Source organism: Carassius auratus, chromosome 1 (genome assembly GCF_003368295.1).
Source record: "Carassius auratus strain Wakin chromosome 1, ASM336829v1, whole genome shotgun sequence".
Taxonomy (NCBI): Eukaryota; Metazoa; Chordata; class Actinopteri; order Cypriniformes; family Cyprinidae; genus Carassius; species Carassius auratus.
Window position 1 is genome coordinate 22,801,043 of NC_039243.1, and position 20,663 is coordinate 22,821,705.

The 20,663-nt window shown below is 35.5% G+C and overlaps 1 protein-coding gene across 1 annotated transcript in view; it reads left to right on the plus strand.

Moving 5' to 3' along the window:
- The first annotated feature begins 1,427 nt into the window (after positions 1–1,427).
- LOC113103294 (partitioning defective 3 homolog B-like) overlaps positions 1,428–20,663 on the plus strand; it is an 80,494-nt gene continuing 61,258 nt past the window's right edge. Inside the window, exons 1-2 of the mRNA XM_026265973.1 lie at positions 1,428–1,868; positions 11,539–11,640. Of these exons, the coding sequence (XP_026121758.1) occupies positions 1,752–1,868; positions 11,539–11,640 (219 nt within the window). The 5' untranslated portion in view covers positions 1,428–1,751. The remainder of the gene's footprint in view (positions 1,869–11,538; positions 11,641–20,663) is intronic.

Genomic DNA, 20,663 nt, shown 5'->3' on the forward strand with positions numbered 1-20,663 from the left:
TGTGCGCAGAAACACGCTGTTTTCGTGTATGTCTAAAATGCGAATGAGCTGCTTCTCCCCGCCCCCTTCCAGAAAAGGGTGGAGAATGAGTCACAGAGCCATGGCCGGACTTAACCCTTGGGCTTGACTGGGGTGCAGCCCATGGGTCCCTGAAGGGAGCCTCACCGTTCCATGTTCACATTTGTTTGATTTGTTCAGTTATGCCAGTCAGAAATTATTTTCCCACATTTCCACTGTACATGCAAGGGCTAAACGGGCCAGTCGGGGCTAACATCTTCCAACTACTCCATAATGATGTTCTAGATTTGTATTGTATAAGGCCCAAACATAACCTCATAACCTCAAGTCAACTAATAGAATTCTCAAAGATGGATCAGTACCAACTGTTTGTGATCCAACTTCATATCCAGAACACATAAGTATGCTTTATATTTTATTCGCCTTTCTGAATGTGCTTTATAGCATGTAGCACGGCTAATAATAAAATAATAAATAAAATGCAGCACGGCTAATGTGGCTAAGGCTACCATTGTCTCTGACTGTATTCACAGAGACCAGAGCTATGTCATTATTTATTTTAAGAAGCAATAAATGTGCGTTTATGAATTATATAGATGGTGAGCATTTTTGGGTTGAAAATAAAAATAACAACATAGCTATGGTCTCTGTAAATACACATGGGCCTGCTCTGGCGATGATATAAACATGTTAACAGATATATAAATATATATTATATATTAATATTATATATAATATAAACAGGATAGGTAAAAACTGTTAGCCTGAATGCCCTGTAAGTCACTTTGGATAAAGCGTCTGCTAAATGCATAAATTTAAAAGTGAATTTTGCATAATAGGTCCCTTTTATTTAGATGCACTTTACAACTAATTTGATTGCACATCTTCACAGTCAAATGATTTACTCCATGCAGTTGATATTTCTCAAACCTTTACATTTAATAATACATTTCTGCATACATACCATAAAGTCTCTGCAACAAAACAGCTATTTCCACTGTTGTTTCCGAGGGAAAAGATCCAGTTTATATAAAAAGTTTTGGTAATAGTGGGGCATGTAGTCACAACTGGAACCTGCAATTAAACAACCAATTACAAACGTATTAAAAGTTAAACAAATGGAACACAAAACAAACCAAAACTCCATCCATCTTTTAAAGGAAGATCTCCTCCTCCTTTGATATTTCTGTATATTTTGAATATGCAAACGACATATAAGGGATTACTTAGTGACAAGCAAGGAAAAGCTCTATTTTTATTCACTAAGATTCAGAACATTTCACTGTCAGTCTTTAGTACTACTTATTCATTCTTTGGCAAGCTATTTAGCAGCGAGAGTACTCCCTCTTTTCCGCAGTAACGATTCTCTATGAACTAGCTTGAATAAAGCAGGCCGTCAATCACGACAGTCAGAGTTATTCACTCTCCAGCTTCCGGTTTCACTCTGGACGTCAGCGCGCGTGAACTCGGGAAAGATATATCGAGACTTTTCTCTGGCATCCAGGACTTTTAATTCTGTTCTAACTGTGGTTTGGAATGACCACTGAACACTTATTCCGTTCATGGACTTAGTACTGGCTTACTCAATCTTTCGTAGCACTTCAAAGAGAAAGAAGATCACCTGTAACAGTTGACCGATGACACCTGTTGTCTTTTCTGCGCTCGGTTTAAGATAATCTGTGAATCTGTAAACAAACCACGGGGATATTTGAACGTTTGATGACGCAGTTACGATGAAAGTGACTGTAAATTTCGGGGAAACGAGGATTGTCGTCCCGTGTAAAGACAGCTGGATGGTACGGGATTTGATTGATCAAGCCACTCTAAGATACAAGAAGATTATTGAACAGGTAACGCTTTGTTTTTAAGTTTGAAAAACAGATAAACAATATTGTATAACTATTGTATCATATTCACTGTGGATAGTTTAAATATGATTACTTTGAGACAATTGTTTTGAATTATTGAAAAAAAAACTACACCTGTTTACCGGGGTAGCGAATCCTACTATGACGAAGGCATGGCTCATGATTATTAATTAGACCCCACTTAAGGCTGCCTGAGAAGGAAATCGGAGCTCATTAATATTACGTATGCCGTGCTGACGTTTCTATACCAAACGGAATCCTTCACTATAGTACGATTGGTAACAGGGTGTGTCCGCGAGCTCTGAGCTCAGATCATGTGACCTCGAGCTGTCAACACTGACATTTTTCAGATTTCTGGCTAATGTTTTGAATATTCAGTATCGCTAGACATTTCTGTAGTCTTATACCGGAGTAAAAGTTTTGTCCAGCGCCTTAAACATGCAAATATGATATTTAAGACTGCACAGTATATGTCTGGGAAATTAGGTCGGCTACTGAAAGACCTGTTACCAGAAGTGACTTTCACTTCACTTTGGTGTGAATGTTTATGACAGTTAAAAAAAACAAAACAAAAAAAAAGTAAAGTAAAAAGACAGACATAGCATTTTCTTGTAAAACATGCTCTTAGTAATCTTTCTTTTAATCATAACTTAAAAGTGTAAAATGTGTTCTAGTAGACCGTTTATTTGGTGATTACTTTTGCATTGTTTACATTTATTTTGGTGTTTGTTATTTGCAGTATTTGACATTTTTATAAGTAAAAGCCATGATTGTTCAGAATTAGTGGTTGGCTGATATTGTTTTTTTGACGTCCGATGCCGATATCTTGGAAAGCAGGGTTACGATAGCCGATATGAAGCCTATATAATTATTATTATTTTTATTTATTAATATTTAAGAAATTTGAAATCATTTGACAGGATTAATTTTTTTTTTTTTGTAAATTAAACATACTTATACTTTAGATGACAGGATTTTTTACAAATACATAAATATTTAATAAAAATATAATTAAAAAGGAAGTAAACACTGTTACCAACGGGGCACTCTGTATTCTGGGAAGTTTGTGTGCATTGGGAATCAGATTTTTCAAATAAAGTCAGGGTAAAACTCATTTTACATACAGCACACAGAGGAAATTTCATGAATATGACAGTGGGCAAATGAATAAAGCGCAGCATAATTTGAATTCACGAGTTTAAAGCATTCAGTTCACACAGACAGAACCTCACACAGAGAACATGCCATCATGCTGGATACACATACACACTTTACAAGATCTCACAGCTGGATTCAACTAAGTTTGCAAGGTTTGTGAAATTAAATGTTCATTAGCCATTCAAATATTTTTTTAAATGATATAAATGCGTATTTGCTAAATGCTGACGGCAAACGCTAAAGTATTATAACGTTTGCCTTTCTGTTACTAATAATATAAAAGCAATCGTTACAATACTTTTTTTGTATAGCTTAACTCATTTGTTTAACTGTTCTATTTGATTATTAGACAGACTTCTATCCATATTAGACAGAATTGTCAACAAAGACAGTAAACAAGAGTGCGCTCAGGCACTGCCGCTCTTAGTGCCGTCAAAATAAAAGTCCCAGGAAAGTGGATCCCCTGAGCCAGATTTGAGTATCCCTGTTCTAGGTTATAATGGGTGAAATATTGCTGCTTAATAATAAGTAGTGCAGTTTTTAGATCTTCTAATTAATTAACGCGATACTCAGATCTTCTTAATTTTGTCATTAATTTAGAAATAAACAAACACATCTCAACTCTATTCCACTATAGAGGGGATCTTTGGAATCAGAACCTGTTTGTGTTTTCCTTTGTGATCACCAGTCCTATTTAATACTGCAATGGTTGGTCACCGTTAACTGTTCTATTCCTTTTGTCCAGCTTCTGCACTAAATTCCTGTTGAAATAAAGCAGGATTTACTTGATGAACACAGCCGTGTCATTAATCGCTGCCTATCTCCAAATGCAGGTGGCAGGCTGTGTTTGATTAATTTTGTCTTGGCTCTTGGGCTGAGAAGGCTGAATTTATGGGAGGTTTTAGTATGCCTGACTGATGGACGTTATCGGCTGAGATTGGTACAGTCGGATGGGATGGGATGGGATTGGATGGTGCCAGGTAGACGTGGGAGCTTTATCTATTCTGTCAACCCACCTCTCAGGTCTCATGCGTCACTGAAGGATTGAGCCCATCATCTATGATAGCGGTGCATCCATGATGCAGTTTTCCTTGATTAGACCTTGTGCATATTCACATAACAAATGGTAAATTTGTGTTGATGCTAGTTGTAAATTTTGAGATGCTAATGTGACTGCTATGGATTGATGTTTTATTTTACACTTACTTTGAGATATGAGTTGTTATTAGTTTATGGTATGGTACATTATGAATTATTCATGAAGGGCAGGGTCCCATTTAGTTAATATCGCTGAATGATTATTTGAATAAGTTTAAGGTTAACTCTACCAGGGCTGCACAGTTACAATTTTTGGCTGCCCATTTAGATCTTCTCCAGTTCCATTTAGGATGCAGGGTATATTTGCAGTGGTTGTGCATTGTAACGATCAGAAAATCTAAATCTTTGCATATTTTTTGTTCAATTGTGTTGCCAGTTGTATGATTTTAGTAATGTTTTGGAAACACACCAAACTTTTAAACAGTAGTGTACATTGAAGCTAAGGGGGGCAATATATCTTTATTGAAATAACTACTGTATAAATCTATATGATATATTAAAGAAAGAACAATGATTTTTTTCGTTATTTATTGCAATTGGCAGACCATTTTAAAGTTGAAAAACACAGAAAAAAGTGGTCTCTTCAGGTGTTAGGAGGGGAGAGGTTGAGAAATAAAAAAAAAATGGTGAAATTGAGTTGGATAACATTTTATTAAATTTGGTGTAAACATTTTTTTGTTGTTTTTTTTTTTTTTAAGGAAAACTGTTACTGGTAAATCCACCCTTTTCAACCTGCTGAGCTACTGCAATGCTTTTGAAAATAGTTAGTAGTCCACAGGGAAGTAAAACTATCTGTTCCGCTCCATAATGTTTACGTGTACAGCAAGATCTCACACACCGGTTGAGATTACCTCACTGACAGCAGAGGAAAACTTCTTTATTATCCTGCCATAGCTGGACTCTGTCAGGCCTCTTTTAACCTCTGAGGATGGCTGGAGAGCTGACTTGGCAGGCAGCACTGCTGAGATCACTGCAAGTGGCACACTTCCAAGAGCACAAAGCCTTCATTGTCAGCAGCCATCACTACAACAAATTGCTTTGGCTTTAAATGTCACAATGCAATAGGATGGTCCAATAGGTTATAAGTTATAGTTCACCCCAAAATTAAAATTTGCTGAAAATGTGTATATGTGTGTGTGTGTGTGTGTGTGTGTGTATATAAATATGTGTGTGTGTGTCGTTATTGTACACTGCTGCTCATAGCTGTGATGCTAAATGATAGCAACTCACCAGGACACTTCACCAACTCTCCACTCATTCTCCTCGGACCATGCATAAGATTTGATGGACATCAGTTCTTGGCAGTTCCTCATTTGCCCTCTCACGGCCGGCTCGATCGAAATTATACAGCAGCGGTTCATCATACATGTTGGTTCGTGCCACCTCTTCCTCATCCCAGTCAGTCGCTATAACGTTAGTTCTGATGCTGCGTTCCAGCAGGTTTTTGAGCTCGTAATCACTATTTCATACCACTACTAACGACTTTGTACCGTTCCAGGCAAGTTACGCCAAACTTTCTGAGCGCAAGGAATTGTAACTAGATAATGTATTTTATTGCAACGTTACATTGACCTAAAATCGTTTTTTCAATGTTTACCACTTGCATAAACACTGCATCCGTAGGCAGTATTATTTGTAGGGGCTGTCATTGTTGTTTCGCGTGCTGTGTGACCTCAGAACTCGGAGTACATCGATCTAGTACAAGATACGAGTTCACTGGTGGGAAGTCACAGGTTTAATTGCCGTTCCAGTGCACTTTCACGGGTTTAAGGTTGGGAAAACATGGGTTACGGGTTGCCTGGAACACAGCATCATACTTGGCTGAGGCTACCTTTCCTCGACTTCTCCCCAACGTGATGTCATCACTGAGTTGCGAAAAAAAAACGTTAATACCAAAAACTTAAAAAATAGGTCTTTAAGACCATTTTTGAGACATTATAAAAATGATATACATATCTTGAGTGATTTATGTACCCATTCATCGAAAGTGATAGTTTACCTCCAACATGGCCTTTAAATTCAAAATCTTGTTAATGAAGTCGTGGCCTAGTGGTTAGAGAGTTTGACTCCTAACCTTAAGGTTGTGGGTTTGAGTCATGCAATACCATGACTGAGGTGCCCTTGAGCAAGGCACCGAACCCCCAACTGCTCCCTGTGCGCCGCAGCATAAATTGCGTCCCACTGCTCCAGGTGTGTGTTCACTGCTGTGTGTGTGTGCACTTTGGATGGGGTAAATGCAGAGCACAAATTCTGAGTATGGGTCACCTACTTGGCTCAATGTCACGTCACTTTTTCAGTTTCATTTGTTTCTCAGAAATATGCACCTTTTCACTTAAGATGTTAATTGATTGACTGGAGTTGTGTGGACTACTTGTGACTTACTGTGATGTTTTATCAGCTGTTTGGACTCTCATTCTGATGGCACCCATTCAGTGTGAATACATTTTCAGCAAACATTTATTTTTGTGTGAACGGTTTCTTTTTTTACAGAACAAGTGTGAGTCCAGTGTGCCTGTAGTTTTCTCTTTTTCTGTTTTATCACGTGATAGAAAGTCTAAGGCCTTAAGCAATACGGCTGACAAAATGCAATAATTATATATGCAATCACTATGTATTGACCGTATTTACATCATTAATGCATGTTACTGGTATTTCATTGTCAACTGTTCATCTGTGCTTGTTTTACAAAGAAGAACAGTTTGTCTATGCAATCTCTTTTCAGAATTTCTCAGCTTCTGAAGTTATTTTTTAATTTTGGTATCATCTAAACCCTCTAAAAGTAGAGTATAAGCCCAAACCTTATTTTTCAACACCTCTGCTCCAAAAACTGTTCCATTTACTCACATTTCACCATCCTGTCATTTTTTTTTTCTTGTTGAAAATCCTGGTTCTCTTGGGAACACTTCAGGTTATGAAGGTGAAATTGTTTGTAAATGTTGTTGAGACAGTTTAGCCTTGATTTATTAATAACTGTAAGGTCAAAGCAAATGTAAAAATGCCATTGTGTAATAAATGATGACAAAATGCAAGTCTTTTCGGTCAGTTTATCAAAAAAAATGTAAGTGCAATGAGTCACTTGAGCACAATTGTAGCATAAACCATGCAGGAGGAGTTATGCTGACATTTAATACTTTGTGTTAGGAGTTTCTTCAGATTATTAACCCTTACACAAAATAAATCATAATGTGCTTGTCTTAGCAAAAAAAAAAAAAAAAAAAAAAAAAGGACAGAAAAGAAAATCTCCCTATTTAAAGATTGTAGCTCTGAGGAATCATTTACAGTTAATGGATGTTGAAATGACTTCTCAGTTCTCATAGATGGAGAGACTGATTACTGGTTGTGTTTGACATTTGAGACCAAACAACTTCCTGCCGTTTCATGCACAGGTAATCAAACCTTGTGTGTTTGGTTTCTCATGTCGTTTTTGATGATTTGTTGTGGAAAAACAAGAACGAACAAGATAGTTTAGGTCATATAGTTTCACCCATACTCCATATTTCCATGTCATTGGTATAATGTAATATTACTGATAATGAATCTGAATTCATATTTCCAGTTTTTTGCTGTGGGAAGCTTGTACCTCAGCTGTTGGACCATGTGCCCCCCCCCCCCCCCCAAGTATAAAGGGTGTATGTACAGTAAAAAAGCACCAGGTGAGTTCTTCCATGGCAAATGTTGCTCAGATGGTTTCATGAAGCTGAAAACTGTCCCAGCAGACGGACATATCTGCCTGAACAGCATGAAAACTTTTCCACACCAGCAGGGTGGATGTAGACCGCTGCTTCCTGCTGAGACTGAGGCGGAGAATTGCCTTAACAAAAAAGAATACCAGTGTGTGTTAATCGGAGTTGATTTTTCATTCTGGATTGGAGGAACTGCTTTTTTTTCCCCTGTGGTCAGATGGTATCAGCTTCCATTTTAAAGTGTTTCTTTGAGATTTGAAGCTGCTTTGATGAACAAATATGGAGGTTTTTTTGAGTACTGGTTTTCTTTTGAACTTCTACAGTTTTTACTTGTTTGCAAAGATAAACCTACAGTATTCTTCAGTTTAATCTAGAAGATCTTCTGACCATCCCGACAAAGGAGTCACATGATCAGTGACAAATTTTGATTTTTTTTCCCAAAGTTTATAAATAATAATTAAAAACGGATTATTGGAATATGTTTTTCAAAATAATATTAAATCAAAATTTCTGTCATATAATGTGATTTAAATTTTTCCCTTCTCTTTGGACTGTTACAAGCTCTTGGTGAATAAAGAAGATCTGTAAAGTTGTAAAGACTAAACTCAGACCAATCTGTTCCCCTTTCGGGCTTGACCTGAGGACTTTATTAACTGTCTTTACATTTATTTTGTAAGATAAAGCTCACGATTATGGAAAGTTACATTTATGACGAGTGCTTGCTGTGATCGGCCAATCACAATGCAATGGGTCAGTTGGCCAATCAGAGCAGACTGCTCTTGTCAGAAGGATGGACTTTGTAGGAAACGACACGTTTGAGAGAGATGGGGCATAGAAGACCTACAATAATGAAGAGAATTAGAAAAATAATGTGTTTTTTGGACATTGAAGCATGTCAACATTCTGTTACACCAAATTCTTTAAAAAAAAAAAAGCATCATATGACCCCTTTAAATTCAATGTTGCTTGTAGTTTCTTTGTAATTATTTGTGAAATTGAATCGCACATTTTTGAGTGAAAATTGTTTCAAAGTATCCTACACCATTTTTTTCAGTACAGAAATAGTACAATTCTTTAATTAGTACAATTTAATTTAATTCTTATATATTACATCAAATCTAACATATTTATCTTTTTTCAAAATCTTTACACTTTGTTTAGTTGCCTGAAAAGGTTTTAGAAATGTAAATGTATGTTAATTAAAATATATATATTGCTATAATATAATATTTAATACAATATTACTTACTGTTTACGTCTGTTTGCTTGGTTTTATTGTATTTATGTGATATTTGTATTATTAATTGAGTTTTTGCCATGAAAATAGCCCCAGATGCTGACGTGGCTTTAACTAACATTATACTATACTACATACACTTTGTTTAATCTAAGGTTTTAAAAAAAGTTTAGATTTTAAATAAAGTGTAGTTGTTCTATTGAGTCCTGTACATTTTGTTGACTGACCTAATTAAAAAACGTGCAAATTATTTTAGCAGCTTATTTTATGTATCAGAAAAAAATATGTAATTTCATTAAATGTTGAAATGTTTTTTTTTTTTCATTTGCTATAATGTAACTCCATAAAATTTATTAAATAATTGGGTGGCATATGGTGTAAATTATTACTGGTTTGTTTGATGTCTTTAAGACGATCATAGATCATTCACACAGTTTTGACTGAACTTGATTTGGGTTTAAATTGAATTCAAAATAAATGAATAAATAAAACATAATGCAGTTTTTACAAAATAACTTCCATTGTTTGTATCAAAGTGCACCAGTTTTGTTGACTGCTGTTTGATATTCAGCAAGGTTACATGACATGATGATTGTAAATTTATTGTCATGTGTGTTTACAGTTTCATCGAGGTTTCTACTGAAAAGGCATGGACCTGGATCTGTTATGTCATGCATTATCAGCCAAACACATTTTTTAATACATTTATAGTAGTTTCCAAACCGCAGCTCAAGTAGGAAAGTCGTTCGGCTGGTTTGTTTGTTAATGAGCTGATTCAAACTATGACAAACTCTCAACTGTGATTATCTTATCTGATTACATGTGTACACATGATGGTATTTGTTCACACCATAAACTGAAGTTCTCCTTCAACTTGTAACCCATCTCATCCTGTTGTCTTGTCAGGGTCAATGGAAAAAAATCACCGCATTTTATCTGTTTTGTGATGTATTACAATTTAAAACAACATATTTATATTTGAATATATTTTAAAATGTAATGTATTCCTGTGATGCAAAGCTGAATTTTCAGTTTCATTACTCCAGTCTTCCATGTCACATAATTCTTCAGAAATCATTCTAATACAGTAGGCTGATTTGCTGCTCAAGAAACGTTTCTTATTATTAATTTTGAAAGCAGTTTTGAGACTAATATTTCTGTGGAAAACAGTGCAATTTTTCTTCTCAATGAATAGAAAGTTCAAACGAATTTAGGCAATTTGAAATTATTATTATATTTTTTTAATCATTATAGAAGTCTTTACTAACATTTAATCAATTTAATAGCCCATACAGTTAATGAATAACGGATCAACTACGACAACCTACATCGTGGATTCGTACATTGCGATGCTTAAACAACACATCGTGCAGCCCTAGCATCGGCAGAGCACACAGTGCTCTTATTCTCCCTCTTGTTTACTGTCATTAACATTTTTTTCTTATACGGATATAAGTCTGTCTAATAATCCGATAGAACAGTTAAATAAAGGAATAAATGTATACAGAAAGTATTATAACGATTGCATTTTTAAAATTATTATTAGTAATAGAAAGGCAAACATTACAATACTTTCTCGTTTGCCGTCAGCATTTAGCAAATACGCATTTCTATATTTTAATCAAATCTTTGAATGACAAATTAACATTTAATTTGAACAATCTTTGCAATCTTAGTCGAATCCAGCTGTGAGATCTTGTGGAGTGTGTACATTTTAAGCAAAATTAATAATCGATAATCACTGGATATTATTCGATTAGTAGTCAAAAATCGCATCTCTCCCGCGCATGCATACACACACTCACACACGCATAAACGCACACCCATAAAAAGAGAGAGAGGGAGAGAGACTGTTCAGGCTTTCAATCTGTATGATAACAAACTGTTTAATTAATTAGAGAATAGTCTATCCTAGCCAATTGATGGTTGTATGATTGTTGAAACATATTAATATAACAAAACCGAACGAGTGCCACTTATTAACATAACAGTCCGTTGATTGTGGGGAAGTCGTGTTGTGGGGGAAGTCGTGTTGTGGGGAAGTCGTGGCCTAATGGTTAGAGGGTTGGACTCCCAATCGAAGGGTTGTGAGTTCTAGTCTCGGGCCGGACGGAATTGTGGGTGGGGGTAGTGCATGTACTGTTCTCTCTCCACCTTCAATACCACGACTTAGGTGCCCTTGAGCAAGGCATCAAACCCCCAACTGCTCCCCGGGCGCCGCAGCATAAATGGCTGCCCACTGCTCCGGGTGTGTGCTCACAGTGTGTGTGTGTGTGTGTGTGTGTGTGTTCACTGCTCTGTGTGTGCGCATTTCGGATGGGTTAAATGCAGAGCACAAATTCTGAGTATGGGTTACCATGGGTATGGGTCACCATACTTGGCTGAATGTCACGTCACTTTCACTTTCAAACTCCTCGTTACTCTTTTGTTTTGTTGTTGAACTGGGGACTTTTAATGGATCTATTGTTTTCAACAGGATGGGGAATTCCTGGTGCGCACGCTCCATGTGGAGTATATGGACGGGGGGATCCTGGACCCAGATGATATGCTAATAGACCTGGTGGAGGACAAAGACAAGGTAAGTCTATCGCGGTACTTGTTCACAAACACTACAGCTGGGCAGAGAGGTTTTTTTTTCATGTTATGAATACTGTTATCTAGCATGTCTGGCTCTAAAATGAATGGTTGGTTTGAATGCAGTTACTTTCCCTGCGAGTAACAAATCTCTGAGTTCAGGTTGTGTAGTGGATTATTAATTTTGTTTTTGTTTGAATATAATGTTAAGTCTTTAATTAATAACTAAATCTATTGTAATATATTTGGAGTCTGCCAAGTTTTGTTGAGCTGTCTGGACATTCTACGTCTAGAAGCACTGGGAACTAGCAAAACAAGTTACTTCAGTGTGTTAAACCGACGTTTAGCTGGGACTTGTTTAACCTGTACTCCCTGCCTTGAGCGGATTGGTTTACACACCAATGACATCATCACTATTTCAGGAACTTCGGCTCCAGTTTGGAACCAGTTTGACGGCATTTATGGTTTTTTTTTTTTTTTTTTTTTTAGAATCATATAAATTGTTTTCAATTTAAGTAATAAGCATAATAATAAGTCTAGTCGCATATATGGAACAGATTATAAATTCTTACTCAGACGGGTTGAATAATTGCTACTAAAATATTCATATGATATTCAAAGTTATTAATGATTAAGTTCCTTCTTTCATTAGAACTTTCATATTTTTTAGATCTTAAAACTGGTTCAGTTTATTAGGAATTAAATTGTTATTCTGGGGAAGAAGTTGTTGGCAGAATTCAACCGTTTAGTTATTAGGGACATGGAAAAATGATTTGATATTTCCCTCCAAGCTTCTTTCTAATTTATTGTTCTTGTTCATATGGTTTGTGTGCATTTGTTGTTATATGGATATACGAATTACAAATAATAGATCTACAGATGTTGACGCATGAAGATGCATGAAAAGTGAGTGTACAGTATTTGTGTATAAGAAGAGAGATTCTGTTCATTTAATATTTATGAAAATTCATTAATGTTGCTAGTGCCAGGGTGTTGTTATGCCTTTAGGTGTTCTGAGTGTTTTTTTTTTTTTTTTTTGCCATGGAGTTGAAAGTGTGTTCTGGGTAGTTGCTAATTCTAAAATCTCTGATATTGTGGTCTTGAGACATGGTCCATTTGACAGTTTGTTGTCCACCAGGTGAAAATGAGTTCCGGAAAGTACACGAGAAAACAAATTCCTGACAGTAAACTGCTGCCTCATTCTATCTATGACATACTGACACAAAATTCAAAGATTTGCAATGGTCGCATCCAGTGTAGACAGACTTTAGCTGTTGCGATGCGATGACTGTCGCATCTGGTGTAGACACAGTGTTAGGGTTAATTTAAACCAGTGTTAATTTCGTTGACTAAATATTTTCGTCATTATTTTCGTCACGAATATATTTTTGCGGACGAAAACTAAACGAAAACTAAAATAGAAGGCACTGATGGAGACTAAAACTATGACTAAATTGATTGACATTATCGTCAACGAATAAAGGACGAGACGAAAATAGACTGTGACGAAAATCAAATCAGCAGACGGCAGAGATGCGAGGAATGAGCAAAAGAACTGGCAAAACAGAACAGACTGCATGAGAGAAGAGAACCAATCAGAGCCTGACTTATTGAGACGTGAAGCGAAGGTTTTCAGTTTTTAAATGAGCTCCCGGGAAGTTGGCATTCGAAGAGGTGATGTCTAAAAGAGCGACAAAATGTCCACAGCTCACTTCACGTTTGACGACGAACAAAACAAAACAAAGTGTAAAGCACGCGGAGCGCTCATTCGTGGCAAGAACACAACCAATTTGAAAAGACATTTACAGACGAGCCACCCGGACATTTTCTCAAATGTAATTTCACAACGATGTTCTTTTGTTTATTGAGCTAAGCAAAATTGGAATAGTGCAGTGCGTAGATGTTGTAGCATTAAATATTACGAACTGAAAAGTACTGTAAAATAGCCCCTTCTTCAAATTAGATGAGAGCACAATACTAATACGTAATATCATGATAAATACATTTGATTAATACTAATGTTTAGTATATTTTATAATGTTCTACTTGTTGACAATATCACAAATATTTCTATATTAGTCATGTGAAACATGAATGTTCACATCCTATCATTATACATACAAATCTAGCAATATTGTAGTATTTAAAACATACAATATTGCTAGACAAATGAATACCTTATAAAATCTTGTTACTTTTTTTATCCACCTAGCTGCCAACTTATTAAATATTTACTTTAAATGTATGCACTTATTGTTCAGCTCAGCTGTAAGCTTTAAGGTCCTGGACCTAACGTTATTTTTCTTTTATTGATGGTCAATTGGCAGCTAGTTATTGTTTACATTATCATGACAGTGTTTGTTGCTGCATAAAAGCTTTTGAATCGAAATAAAGACACAGTTGTGTTGAAATAAAGTTGAATTTGTGTTTTATATATTTTGGTTAAGTTTGTTTCCTATACCAGCTGTAAAAAATTGTCTAGTAAATCTGTTATTGATTTTAGTCTTATTTTAGTCGACTAAAATACCAAGCAATTTTAGTCGACTAAAATACCAAGCAATTTTAGTCGACTAAAATAAGACTAAAATTAAAACAAATCAGATGACTAAAACTTGACTAAAACTAAAAAGAATTATAGTCAAAAGACTAAGACTAAAACTAAATTAAAATTTCGTGTCAAAATTAACACTGATTTAAACAGACCCTTAACACTGAGTTCCAGAAACAGCAAAGTGAAGCTTGCATTAATCATTTTCTGTCATCCTGTTTACATCTGTCTTCATATCCAAAGCATTTCGATACCTAAAATTGCTGTTTCTATAAGCAGCCCACTTAGATTTGGAACAGAGACTTTCTGACTCCAATAAAACAGCTTATCGGCAAACTTTCTGGCATAAAGTTTAGGCTGAATAGGAAATGAGGATAACTTTCTACTCTTTAACTCGCTGCTATTGATTCCTGCACGATATTGCATTCGAAACGCATTTTTCCTTTTCCTCCTGAAAGTGTTTTCCTTCCATTTAGACTGAAAAACCATTCTTGCAAACCCATTTTTCACACTGCCTGGGCCCATTATTGCCCATTATGCAGTCAAGCGGCTTTCGTATCTTATAATAATCTTTGTCATCTTTTGGAAACATTCCATTGAGATGAGGTCTCACCGTTAGTAGCGCATGCTAATCAACTTTAATAGAAAGCCAGTGCGAGAGAGTAACAGCATCTTCATTAGATTGTTCTTCACCTCCTACGGAGGTTGATTAGGGTGAAGTTGCCATGGCGATGGAATCAGATTATGGCCCCACCCCTGCTCTGATGCCTCTAACCCCCAGCAAGAAAAGATGACCCTCGGGCCCTGCCCATGAATATTCAGTGCGGGATGATGAATGACGTGTAGTTGCTGTAATTGGGGGCCTGGTGGACTCTGTGAGATGGAGAGGTCATGTTGGGAGGATGTGCTGCACTGTTTCCTTTAGTCAATGAAACACTTAATCACTCCAGTTCTTCACTTTGAAATGTAATATTCTGTTTTTGTGCTGGTATTATGAACTTTCGCTCATTTTGGGTTGATTATGATGATCTTTGGTGTCTGCTTGTGTGGGTAGATGTCTGAAAGGCATCCAAAAATGATCATTATTTACTTGCCGTCATGTCAGACCAAATCTGATTTTGTATGACTTACTTTTTCAAGTGGAATGCAAAATAAGTTAATTAACAATACAGTAAAAGAGGGAAAAACATTAACATAAAAGTTAACTGTAAGGAAAAATGTTTAAAGACTTATATGCTATTGCCTGAACTTTCCTAGAAAAATATTGTAGTAACATTTTAGGTTTTATGTTTTAAATCTAACTTTACAGTAAACGTATATTTAATTAAATAAGGTTAATATACCAACCTACTAAAATCTGTTTTGTTCCATATATAATATACTGATTGTATATAGATCATTATAGTAGATGTATATTTCATTAAATAAGGTTAATATACCAACCTACTAAAATCTGTTTTGTTCCATATATAATATACTGACTGTATATAGATCATTATATAGATCATTGTGCAACAACAACTCCTTTGGGACTCTATAAAAGAAAAACATCACAATGAATAGATAATGACATAATCTAATTTTTGGATATTTTTTATTTATTTAAACAAACACTTAATTACAGAAAATCAACCGAAATATTTAATTTAAGGTTTAAAGACCGACGAAGAAGGATCGACCCTGCACTTTTGCTCATTGAGTGAGTGGTGTATACTGATTTCTTAAATTATTAAACTGATAAATAAGAATTTTAAGAGCCACTTCTGAGGCAACTTCCTGGATTAATTAGGTTTTGGTTATATTTACTCCCGCCCTCATTCTGCATGCTTTACACTGCTGTCAGCTTCAAAGACAAATGTTTAAGAGCAGCACAATACAGGTATGCCAATATACCTGATATCCGGTCTTATCATACTGACCATAAAGGATTCCTCACCCACCTTTCGGAGCTTACCATGCGTACAGCCACTCATCACTTTGTCTAAGATGAATGGTGATTGTGTGTGTGTATGTGTGTGTGTGTTTGTGTGTGTGTGTGAGAGAGAGAGAGAAAGTTTCTCTGATAAAGCACCTACGCCCCTATGATAACAGAGCACTTTACTTTCCCAAGATCCACATTACCTGTACAGCCCTATCATTCACTTTCACTCACTGTCACTCACTGATGCATTATGGGCCTGTCCCTGTGTGCCAGTGCTGTCATAGCAGCCCATCAGAACGGACAGGTTAACAGCCATTAGAGAAGAGAGTTTTATTCGGCACCTAGTCAGAAAAAACTCCAAATGGAATTAGAACAGGTTTCCCATTGGCTTTTACATTGTTATTTGGGACCAATCATTTCTGATTCTGATGGGGAAAATGATTATCTTAAATGCTACTTAATGAACTGAAACTTATATGTGAGGTATTTAAAAATAAAAATTTATTTTGATTGGAGATTGGAGTTTTTTTTTTGTTCTTTGGTTGGAAAAATCTAAGTACTTTTTATTTTACGAGGCCTATTAAAACAATTTAATTTGCAATTTTTTTTTTTTTTTTGGTGATCAGACAGGTGAGACCGTTATGGCAGTATTTCAGTATAAAACTGAAATATTTTGAAATATTATTAATATTATAATTGAATTTTTTAAATGTCTTTTTAAATGTAATTTATTCTTGTGACAAAAAGAATCAGGAAATCAGGATCCTTCAGAAATAATTCTAATTTGTTGATTTTTCTGTTCAAGAACATTTGCTTTTAAATTATTATCAGTGTTGAAAACCGCATACTATTTTTGTCAATCATAATATATTTTTTTCATGAATCTTCGATGAATAGAAAGTTAAAAAGAACAGCATTTATTTGAAATAGAAATCTGTTGTAACATTATATATATCTTTATTGTCACTTTTGAGAAATTTAATGTGTCCTTCTTCAATAAAAGTATTAGTTTTCTTCAAACAAAGTTGTACTGACACCAGACATTTAAACATTTTAATGTGAAAGTCGCAGTATTCTTTATGCAACAGTAGCAATAGTAGTTCTTTTATGTAACAGTTGTCATCTGTTTTTCATTTTTAGAGTGACCTATATATATATATATATATATATATATATATATATATATATATATATATATATATATATATATTAGGGGTGTAACTGTTCACAAAATTCACGGTTCGGTTCGATACGATACACTGATGTCACGGTTCGGTTCGGTTCGGTTCGATACGTTTTAGATACAGCAAAATGTAAAAACATCTCAACTTTTCAGAATGCCGCAAGCGCACCGCGGGTCATGTGACAAGAACCAACCAATCAGCTTCATCCTTTCCCGTAACAACGTTGAGAGCTCAGCCAAGATGAAGGATCAGCTGATCATAGTTGTATATGGATTGCAATTTTGAAATAAATTTAGTAGCAGAGCTACTGCAAGCGATTTTTAGAGCTGCAAATCCATTTATCCTTCGCTGAAATTTCCGCGTCTCATGGAGAGAGCACGTCATTGTTGCTTAGCAAAGACAGACGCCTCATGAGCGCTTCTGCCCAAGCGCTTTGGAAAGGAGGAGAAAGACGCGCTTAGCGTTTTCCATGCGTTTTTAGGCACGATATGTGAACGGCCCCTAAGGCAACACCAGACCTGTTGGTTATTTTAGGATCTTATATTTCTGGTCTGTTAAATGCATTCGACATTTTGCAACGAGCCTACAGCGCGTGCTGAGTGAGCGAGCGCCTGCTGAGTAGCCTAACATAAACATATAAGATGGTGTTTTTTTCTTCTTCGGGAGTGTCAGGGGCGTTGCCTGTTACGTTGTTTGGGTTATTGGGCTACCTTGTTGAACGCATATCATTATATTTCTCTCTCTCTTTTTTTTTTTTTTTTTTCAAATATAATTAAATACTCCAACGAACCGTTCGGTATACATAATGCGTACCGAACCGAAAGCGTCGTACCGAACGGTTCAATACGAATACGCGTATCGTTACACCCCTAATATATATATATATATAGTTATGCATTTAAAAAAATAATCCTATAACTCATTATCTTCCTTTCTGTGTGACAAGAGTGAAGTTAGCTATTAAAAGGATTAAGAAAGAGGTTCTGAGAGATAAAAGACAGTTGTGATTGTTTTAATTATCTCCAATGTTAATTCTGATCCTTCTGTTTTTGTGCAATTGTGTAATTTACCAGCTTTTGATTCATCTAGCATTTCTGAAACATTTGTCCCTTTATTATTTATTTATTTATTTATTTATTTATTAATTTATTTTTTTCCTCCAAGTCTTCCTTGTGATGTTTTTTTTTTCCTCGTAAATAGGCCTAATGAATTTGCGGTGGTAATTAGCACATATTTCAAAAGCTAATCAGAATAAATGACTTCTGAGTAATTGATGTAATTGTAAAGTGAAAATTAATATTCATTGTGGTGTGTCTCTAGTCCACAAACATTTAAAATATATAGCAGGCCAGCATGCATTTTAAATCAATAGTTAGCATCACTGGCATGCTGCTAATTTTGAAGCACATTTGTCTTTTTTTCATTTCACATCTGTCGTCATTGAGAGTGTGATCATGCTCGTTGAATAGAGCCTGATTGCTCGAGCTGAACATTTAAATATTGCGATTTTCTCAATTTGCGGGCATTGTTAAGCACTATTCAGCTAATGTGAGCTTGCGGGTTAATTCGATTACTTTTCAAATGCAGAAGGATGATTCTAATAAAAAAAAAACATAATATATGAAGTATTTGATTGGTTAAGACTATTCAGAAACTGAGGAGATAGCTGTGGGAACTCATTTTCACTGATGAACAAAACGCAGCAATGATTTCATGCTTTGATATGATGCCACAAAGTCACAGTTTCAGCTACTTAAAGCATTCAGGAGTGAGTAGAATTACAGTACAGAGATCGACTGAAAATATGATGGCCAATGATCTGAACTACTTTTTATTCATTTATTAATATTTTTATATTCGATAGATTTTTTGGCCTTACGTTTTCAAGTTAGATCTTTAATGTCTTTTGTGTGTGCGTGTGTGTTTTTAATGTGCTATGATGTATCTTTTTGTTCCTTAGGTAGACAGACTTGTGGATTCTTTTCTGAATTACCATAATTATGTTTTCATTTGTTTCTATGGCAACAGCCATAACACAGAAGAGGTTCCATGCGCAGCTAATAGCCATTTCATTGCTAGGCAGTTGCTAAGGTGTTCGAAGTGGCTTGTGGAGCAATAATTTATGGTTGCTAAGGTGTTCTGGGTCTATGATATTTCAGCCTAGATTTACCGATTACTGTTCAAATGTTTGGTGTCAGTAAGTGCTTTTTTTTCCCATCAAGGATGCAAATTAAAAAATAATCTTGCAAAAAGTATCATGATTTTCACAAAAATATTTAGCAACACAATTGTTTTCAACAATAATAATAATAATATGTTTTTGATGGGTATCGTTAGGGATGTGACGAGATCTGACTGGTCTCGCGAGAACATGAAGATATCCTCGCAGAACAGTGTTTTTAGTGTTTACAGTAGAGTTGCACAATTAATCAATTAAAGATGGCGATCTCAATTCAAACACCCATGCGATGTGATTCGGGAATGACAACGATTCAGCTGTTTCACATCGCGAGTGTCAGTGGAGCGCGAGAAGCATGTTTCGTTGCTGTCCATGTTAATTAATCATGCTGCAGCTGATCCAGAAAGAGCAACACAAACTGTTTTTTTTTCAACCACACATTATTATTTCTTTGTTACAGACATTTAGATAAGAGCAGTACTGATATAAAAGTTTAAAGTTTGGGTATAAAAACTTATTCTCTCTACAGTAGCGATCAAAACGAAAGTATCTTAATATGTGTATGTATTGTAACGCTTATCCTCTTCCGCAACTAGGCGGCGACAACTGCCTGTTTAAAAAAGTATTTATTATTGAATCGTTCATTTAAAAGATTCTAACTGAGACACTGACTCCCTAATTTAATTATTATTATTATTATTTTTTATTTACATTTAGTTCAAATGAATATATATGTATACATTTTTAAAAAGACTTAAGCAATTAACATTTTGTAAATTGTTATTTTGTTCAGTTTTCTAATCTTGTTTTTAGAATTGTGAGAATTGCGTTCTCCGACAAGTGGAATCGATGAGATCGGTTTTCCCAAATGGGTATAACTGCAGACCGGAGATCTCCAAAATAGGGCGTAAACTCCAAAATTGGGCAGAACCTCCAAAATGGGGTGGGGTCTCCTTTCGCAAAGACTTTCACCATTATAAACCAGTAATACACCAATAAAAACACATATATTTATTTATTGATTGTGCTGACCACTGGTTTATGATCTCAAAGTATGACATTCATTAATATCATGTTGTCAGCATTCGCTCGAACTGATTTGCTGAAATCAAAACAGAGACTTGAGCGCCAGCCAATGAGATCGCGGTTTGCACATTAGTTCCGTTCACTACAGGAGAAACCTGCATATCTTCTG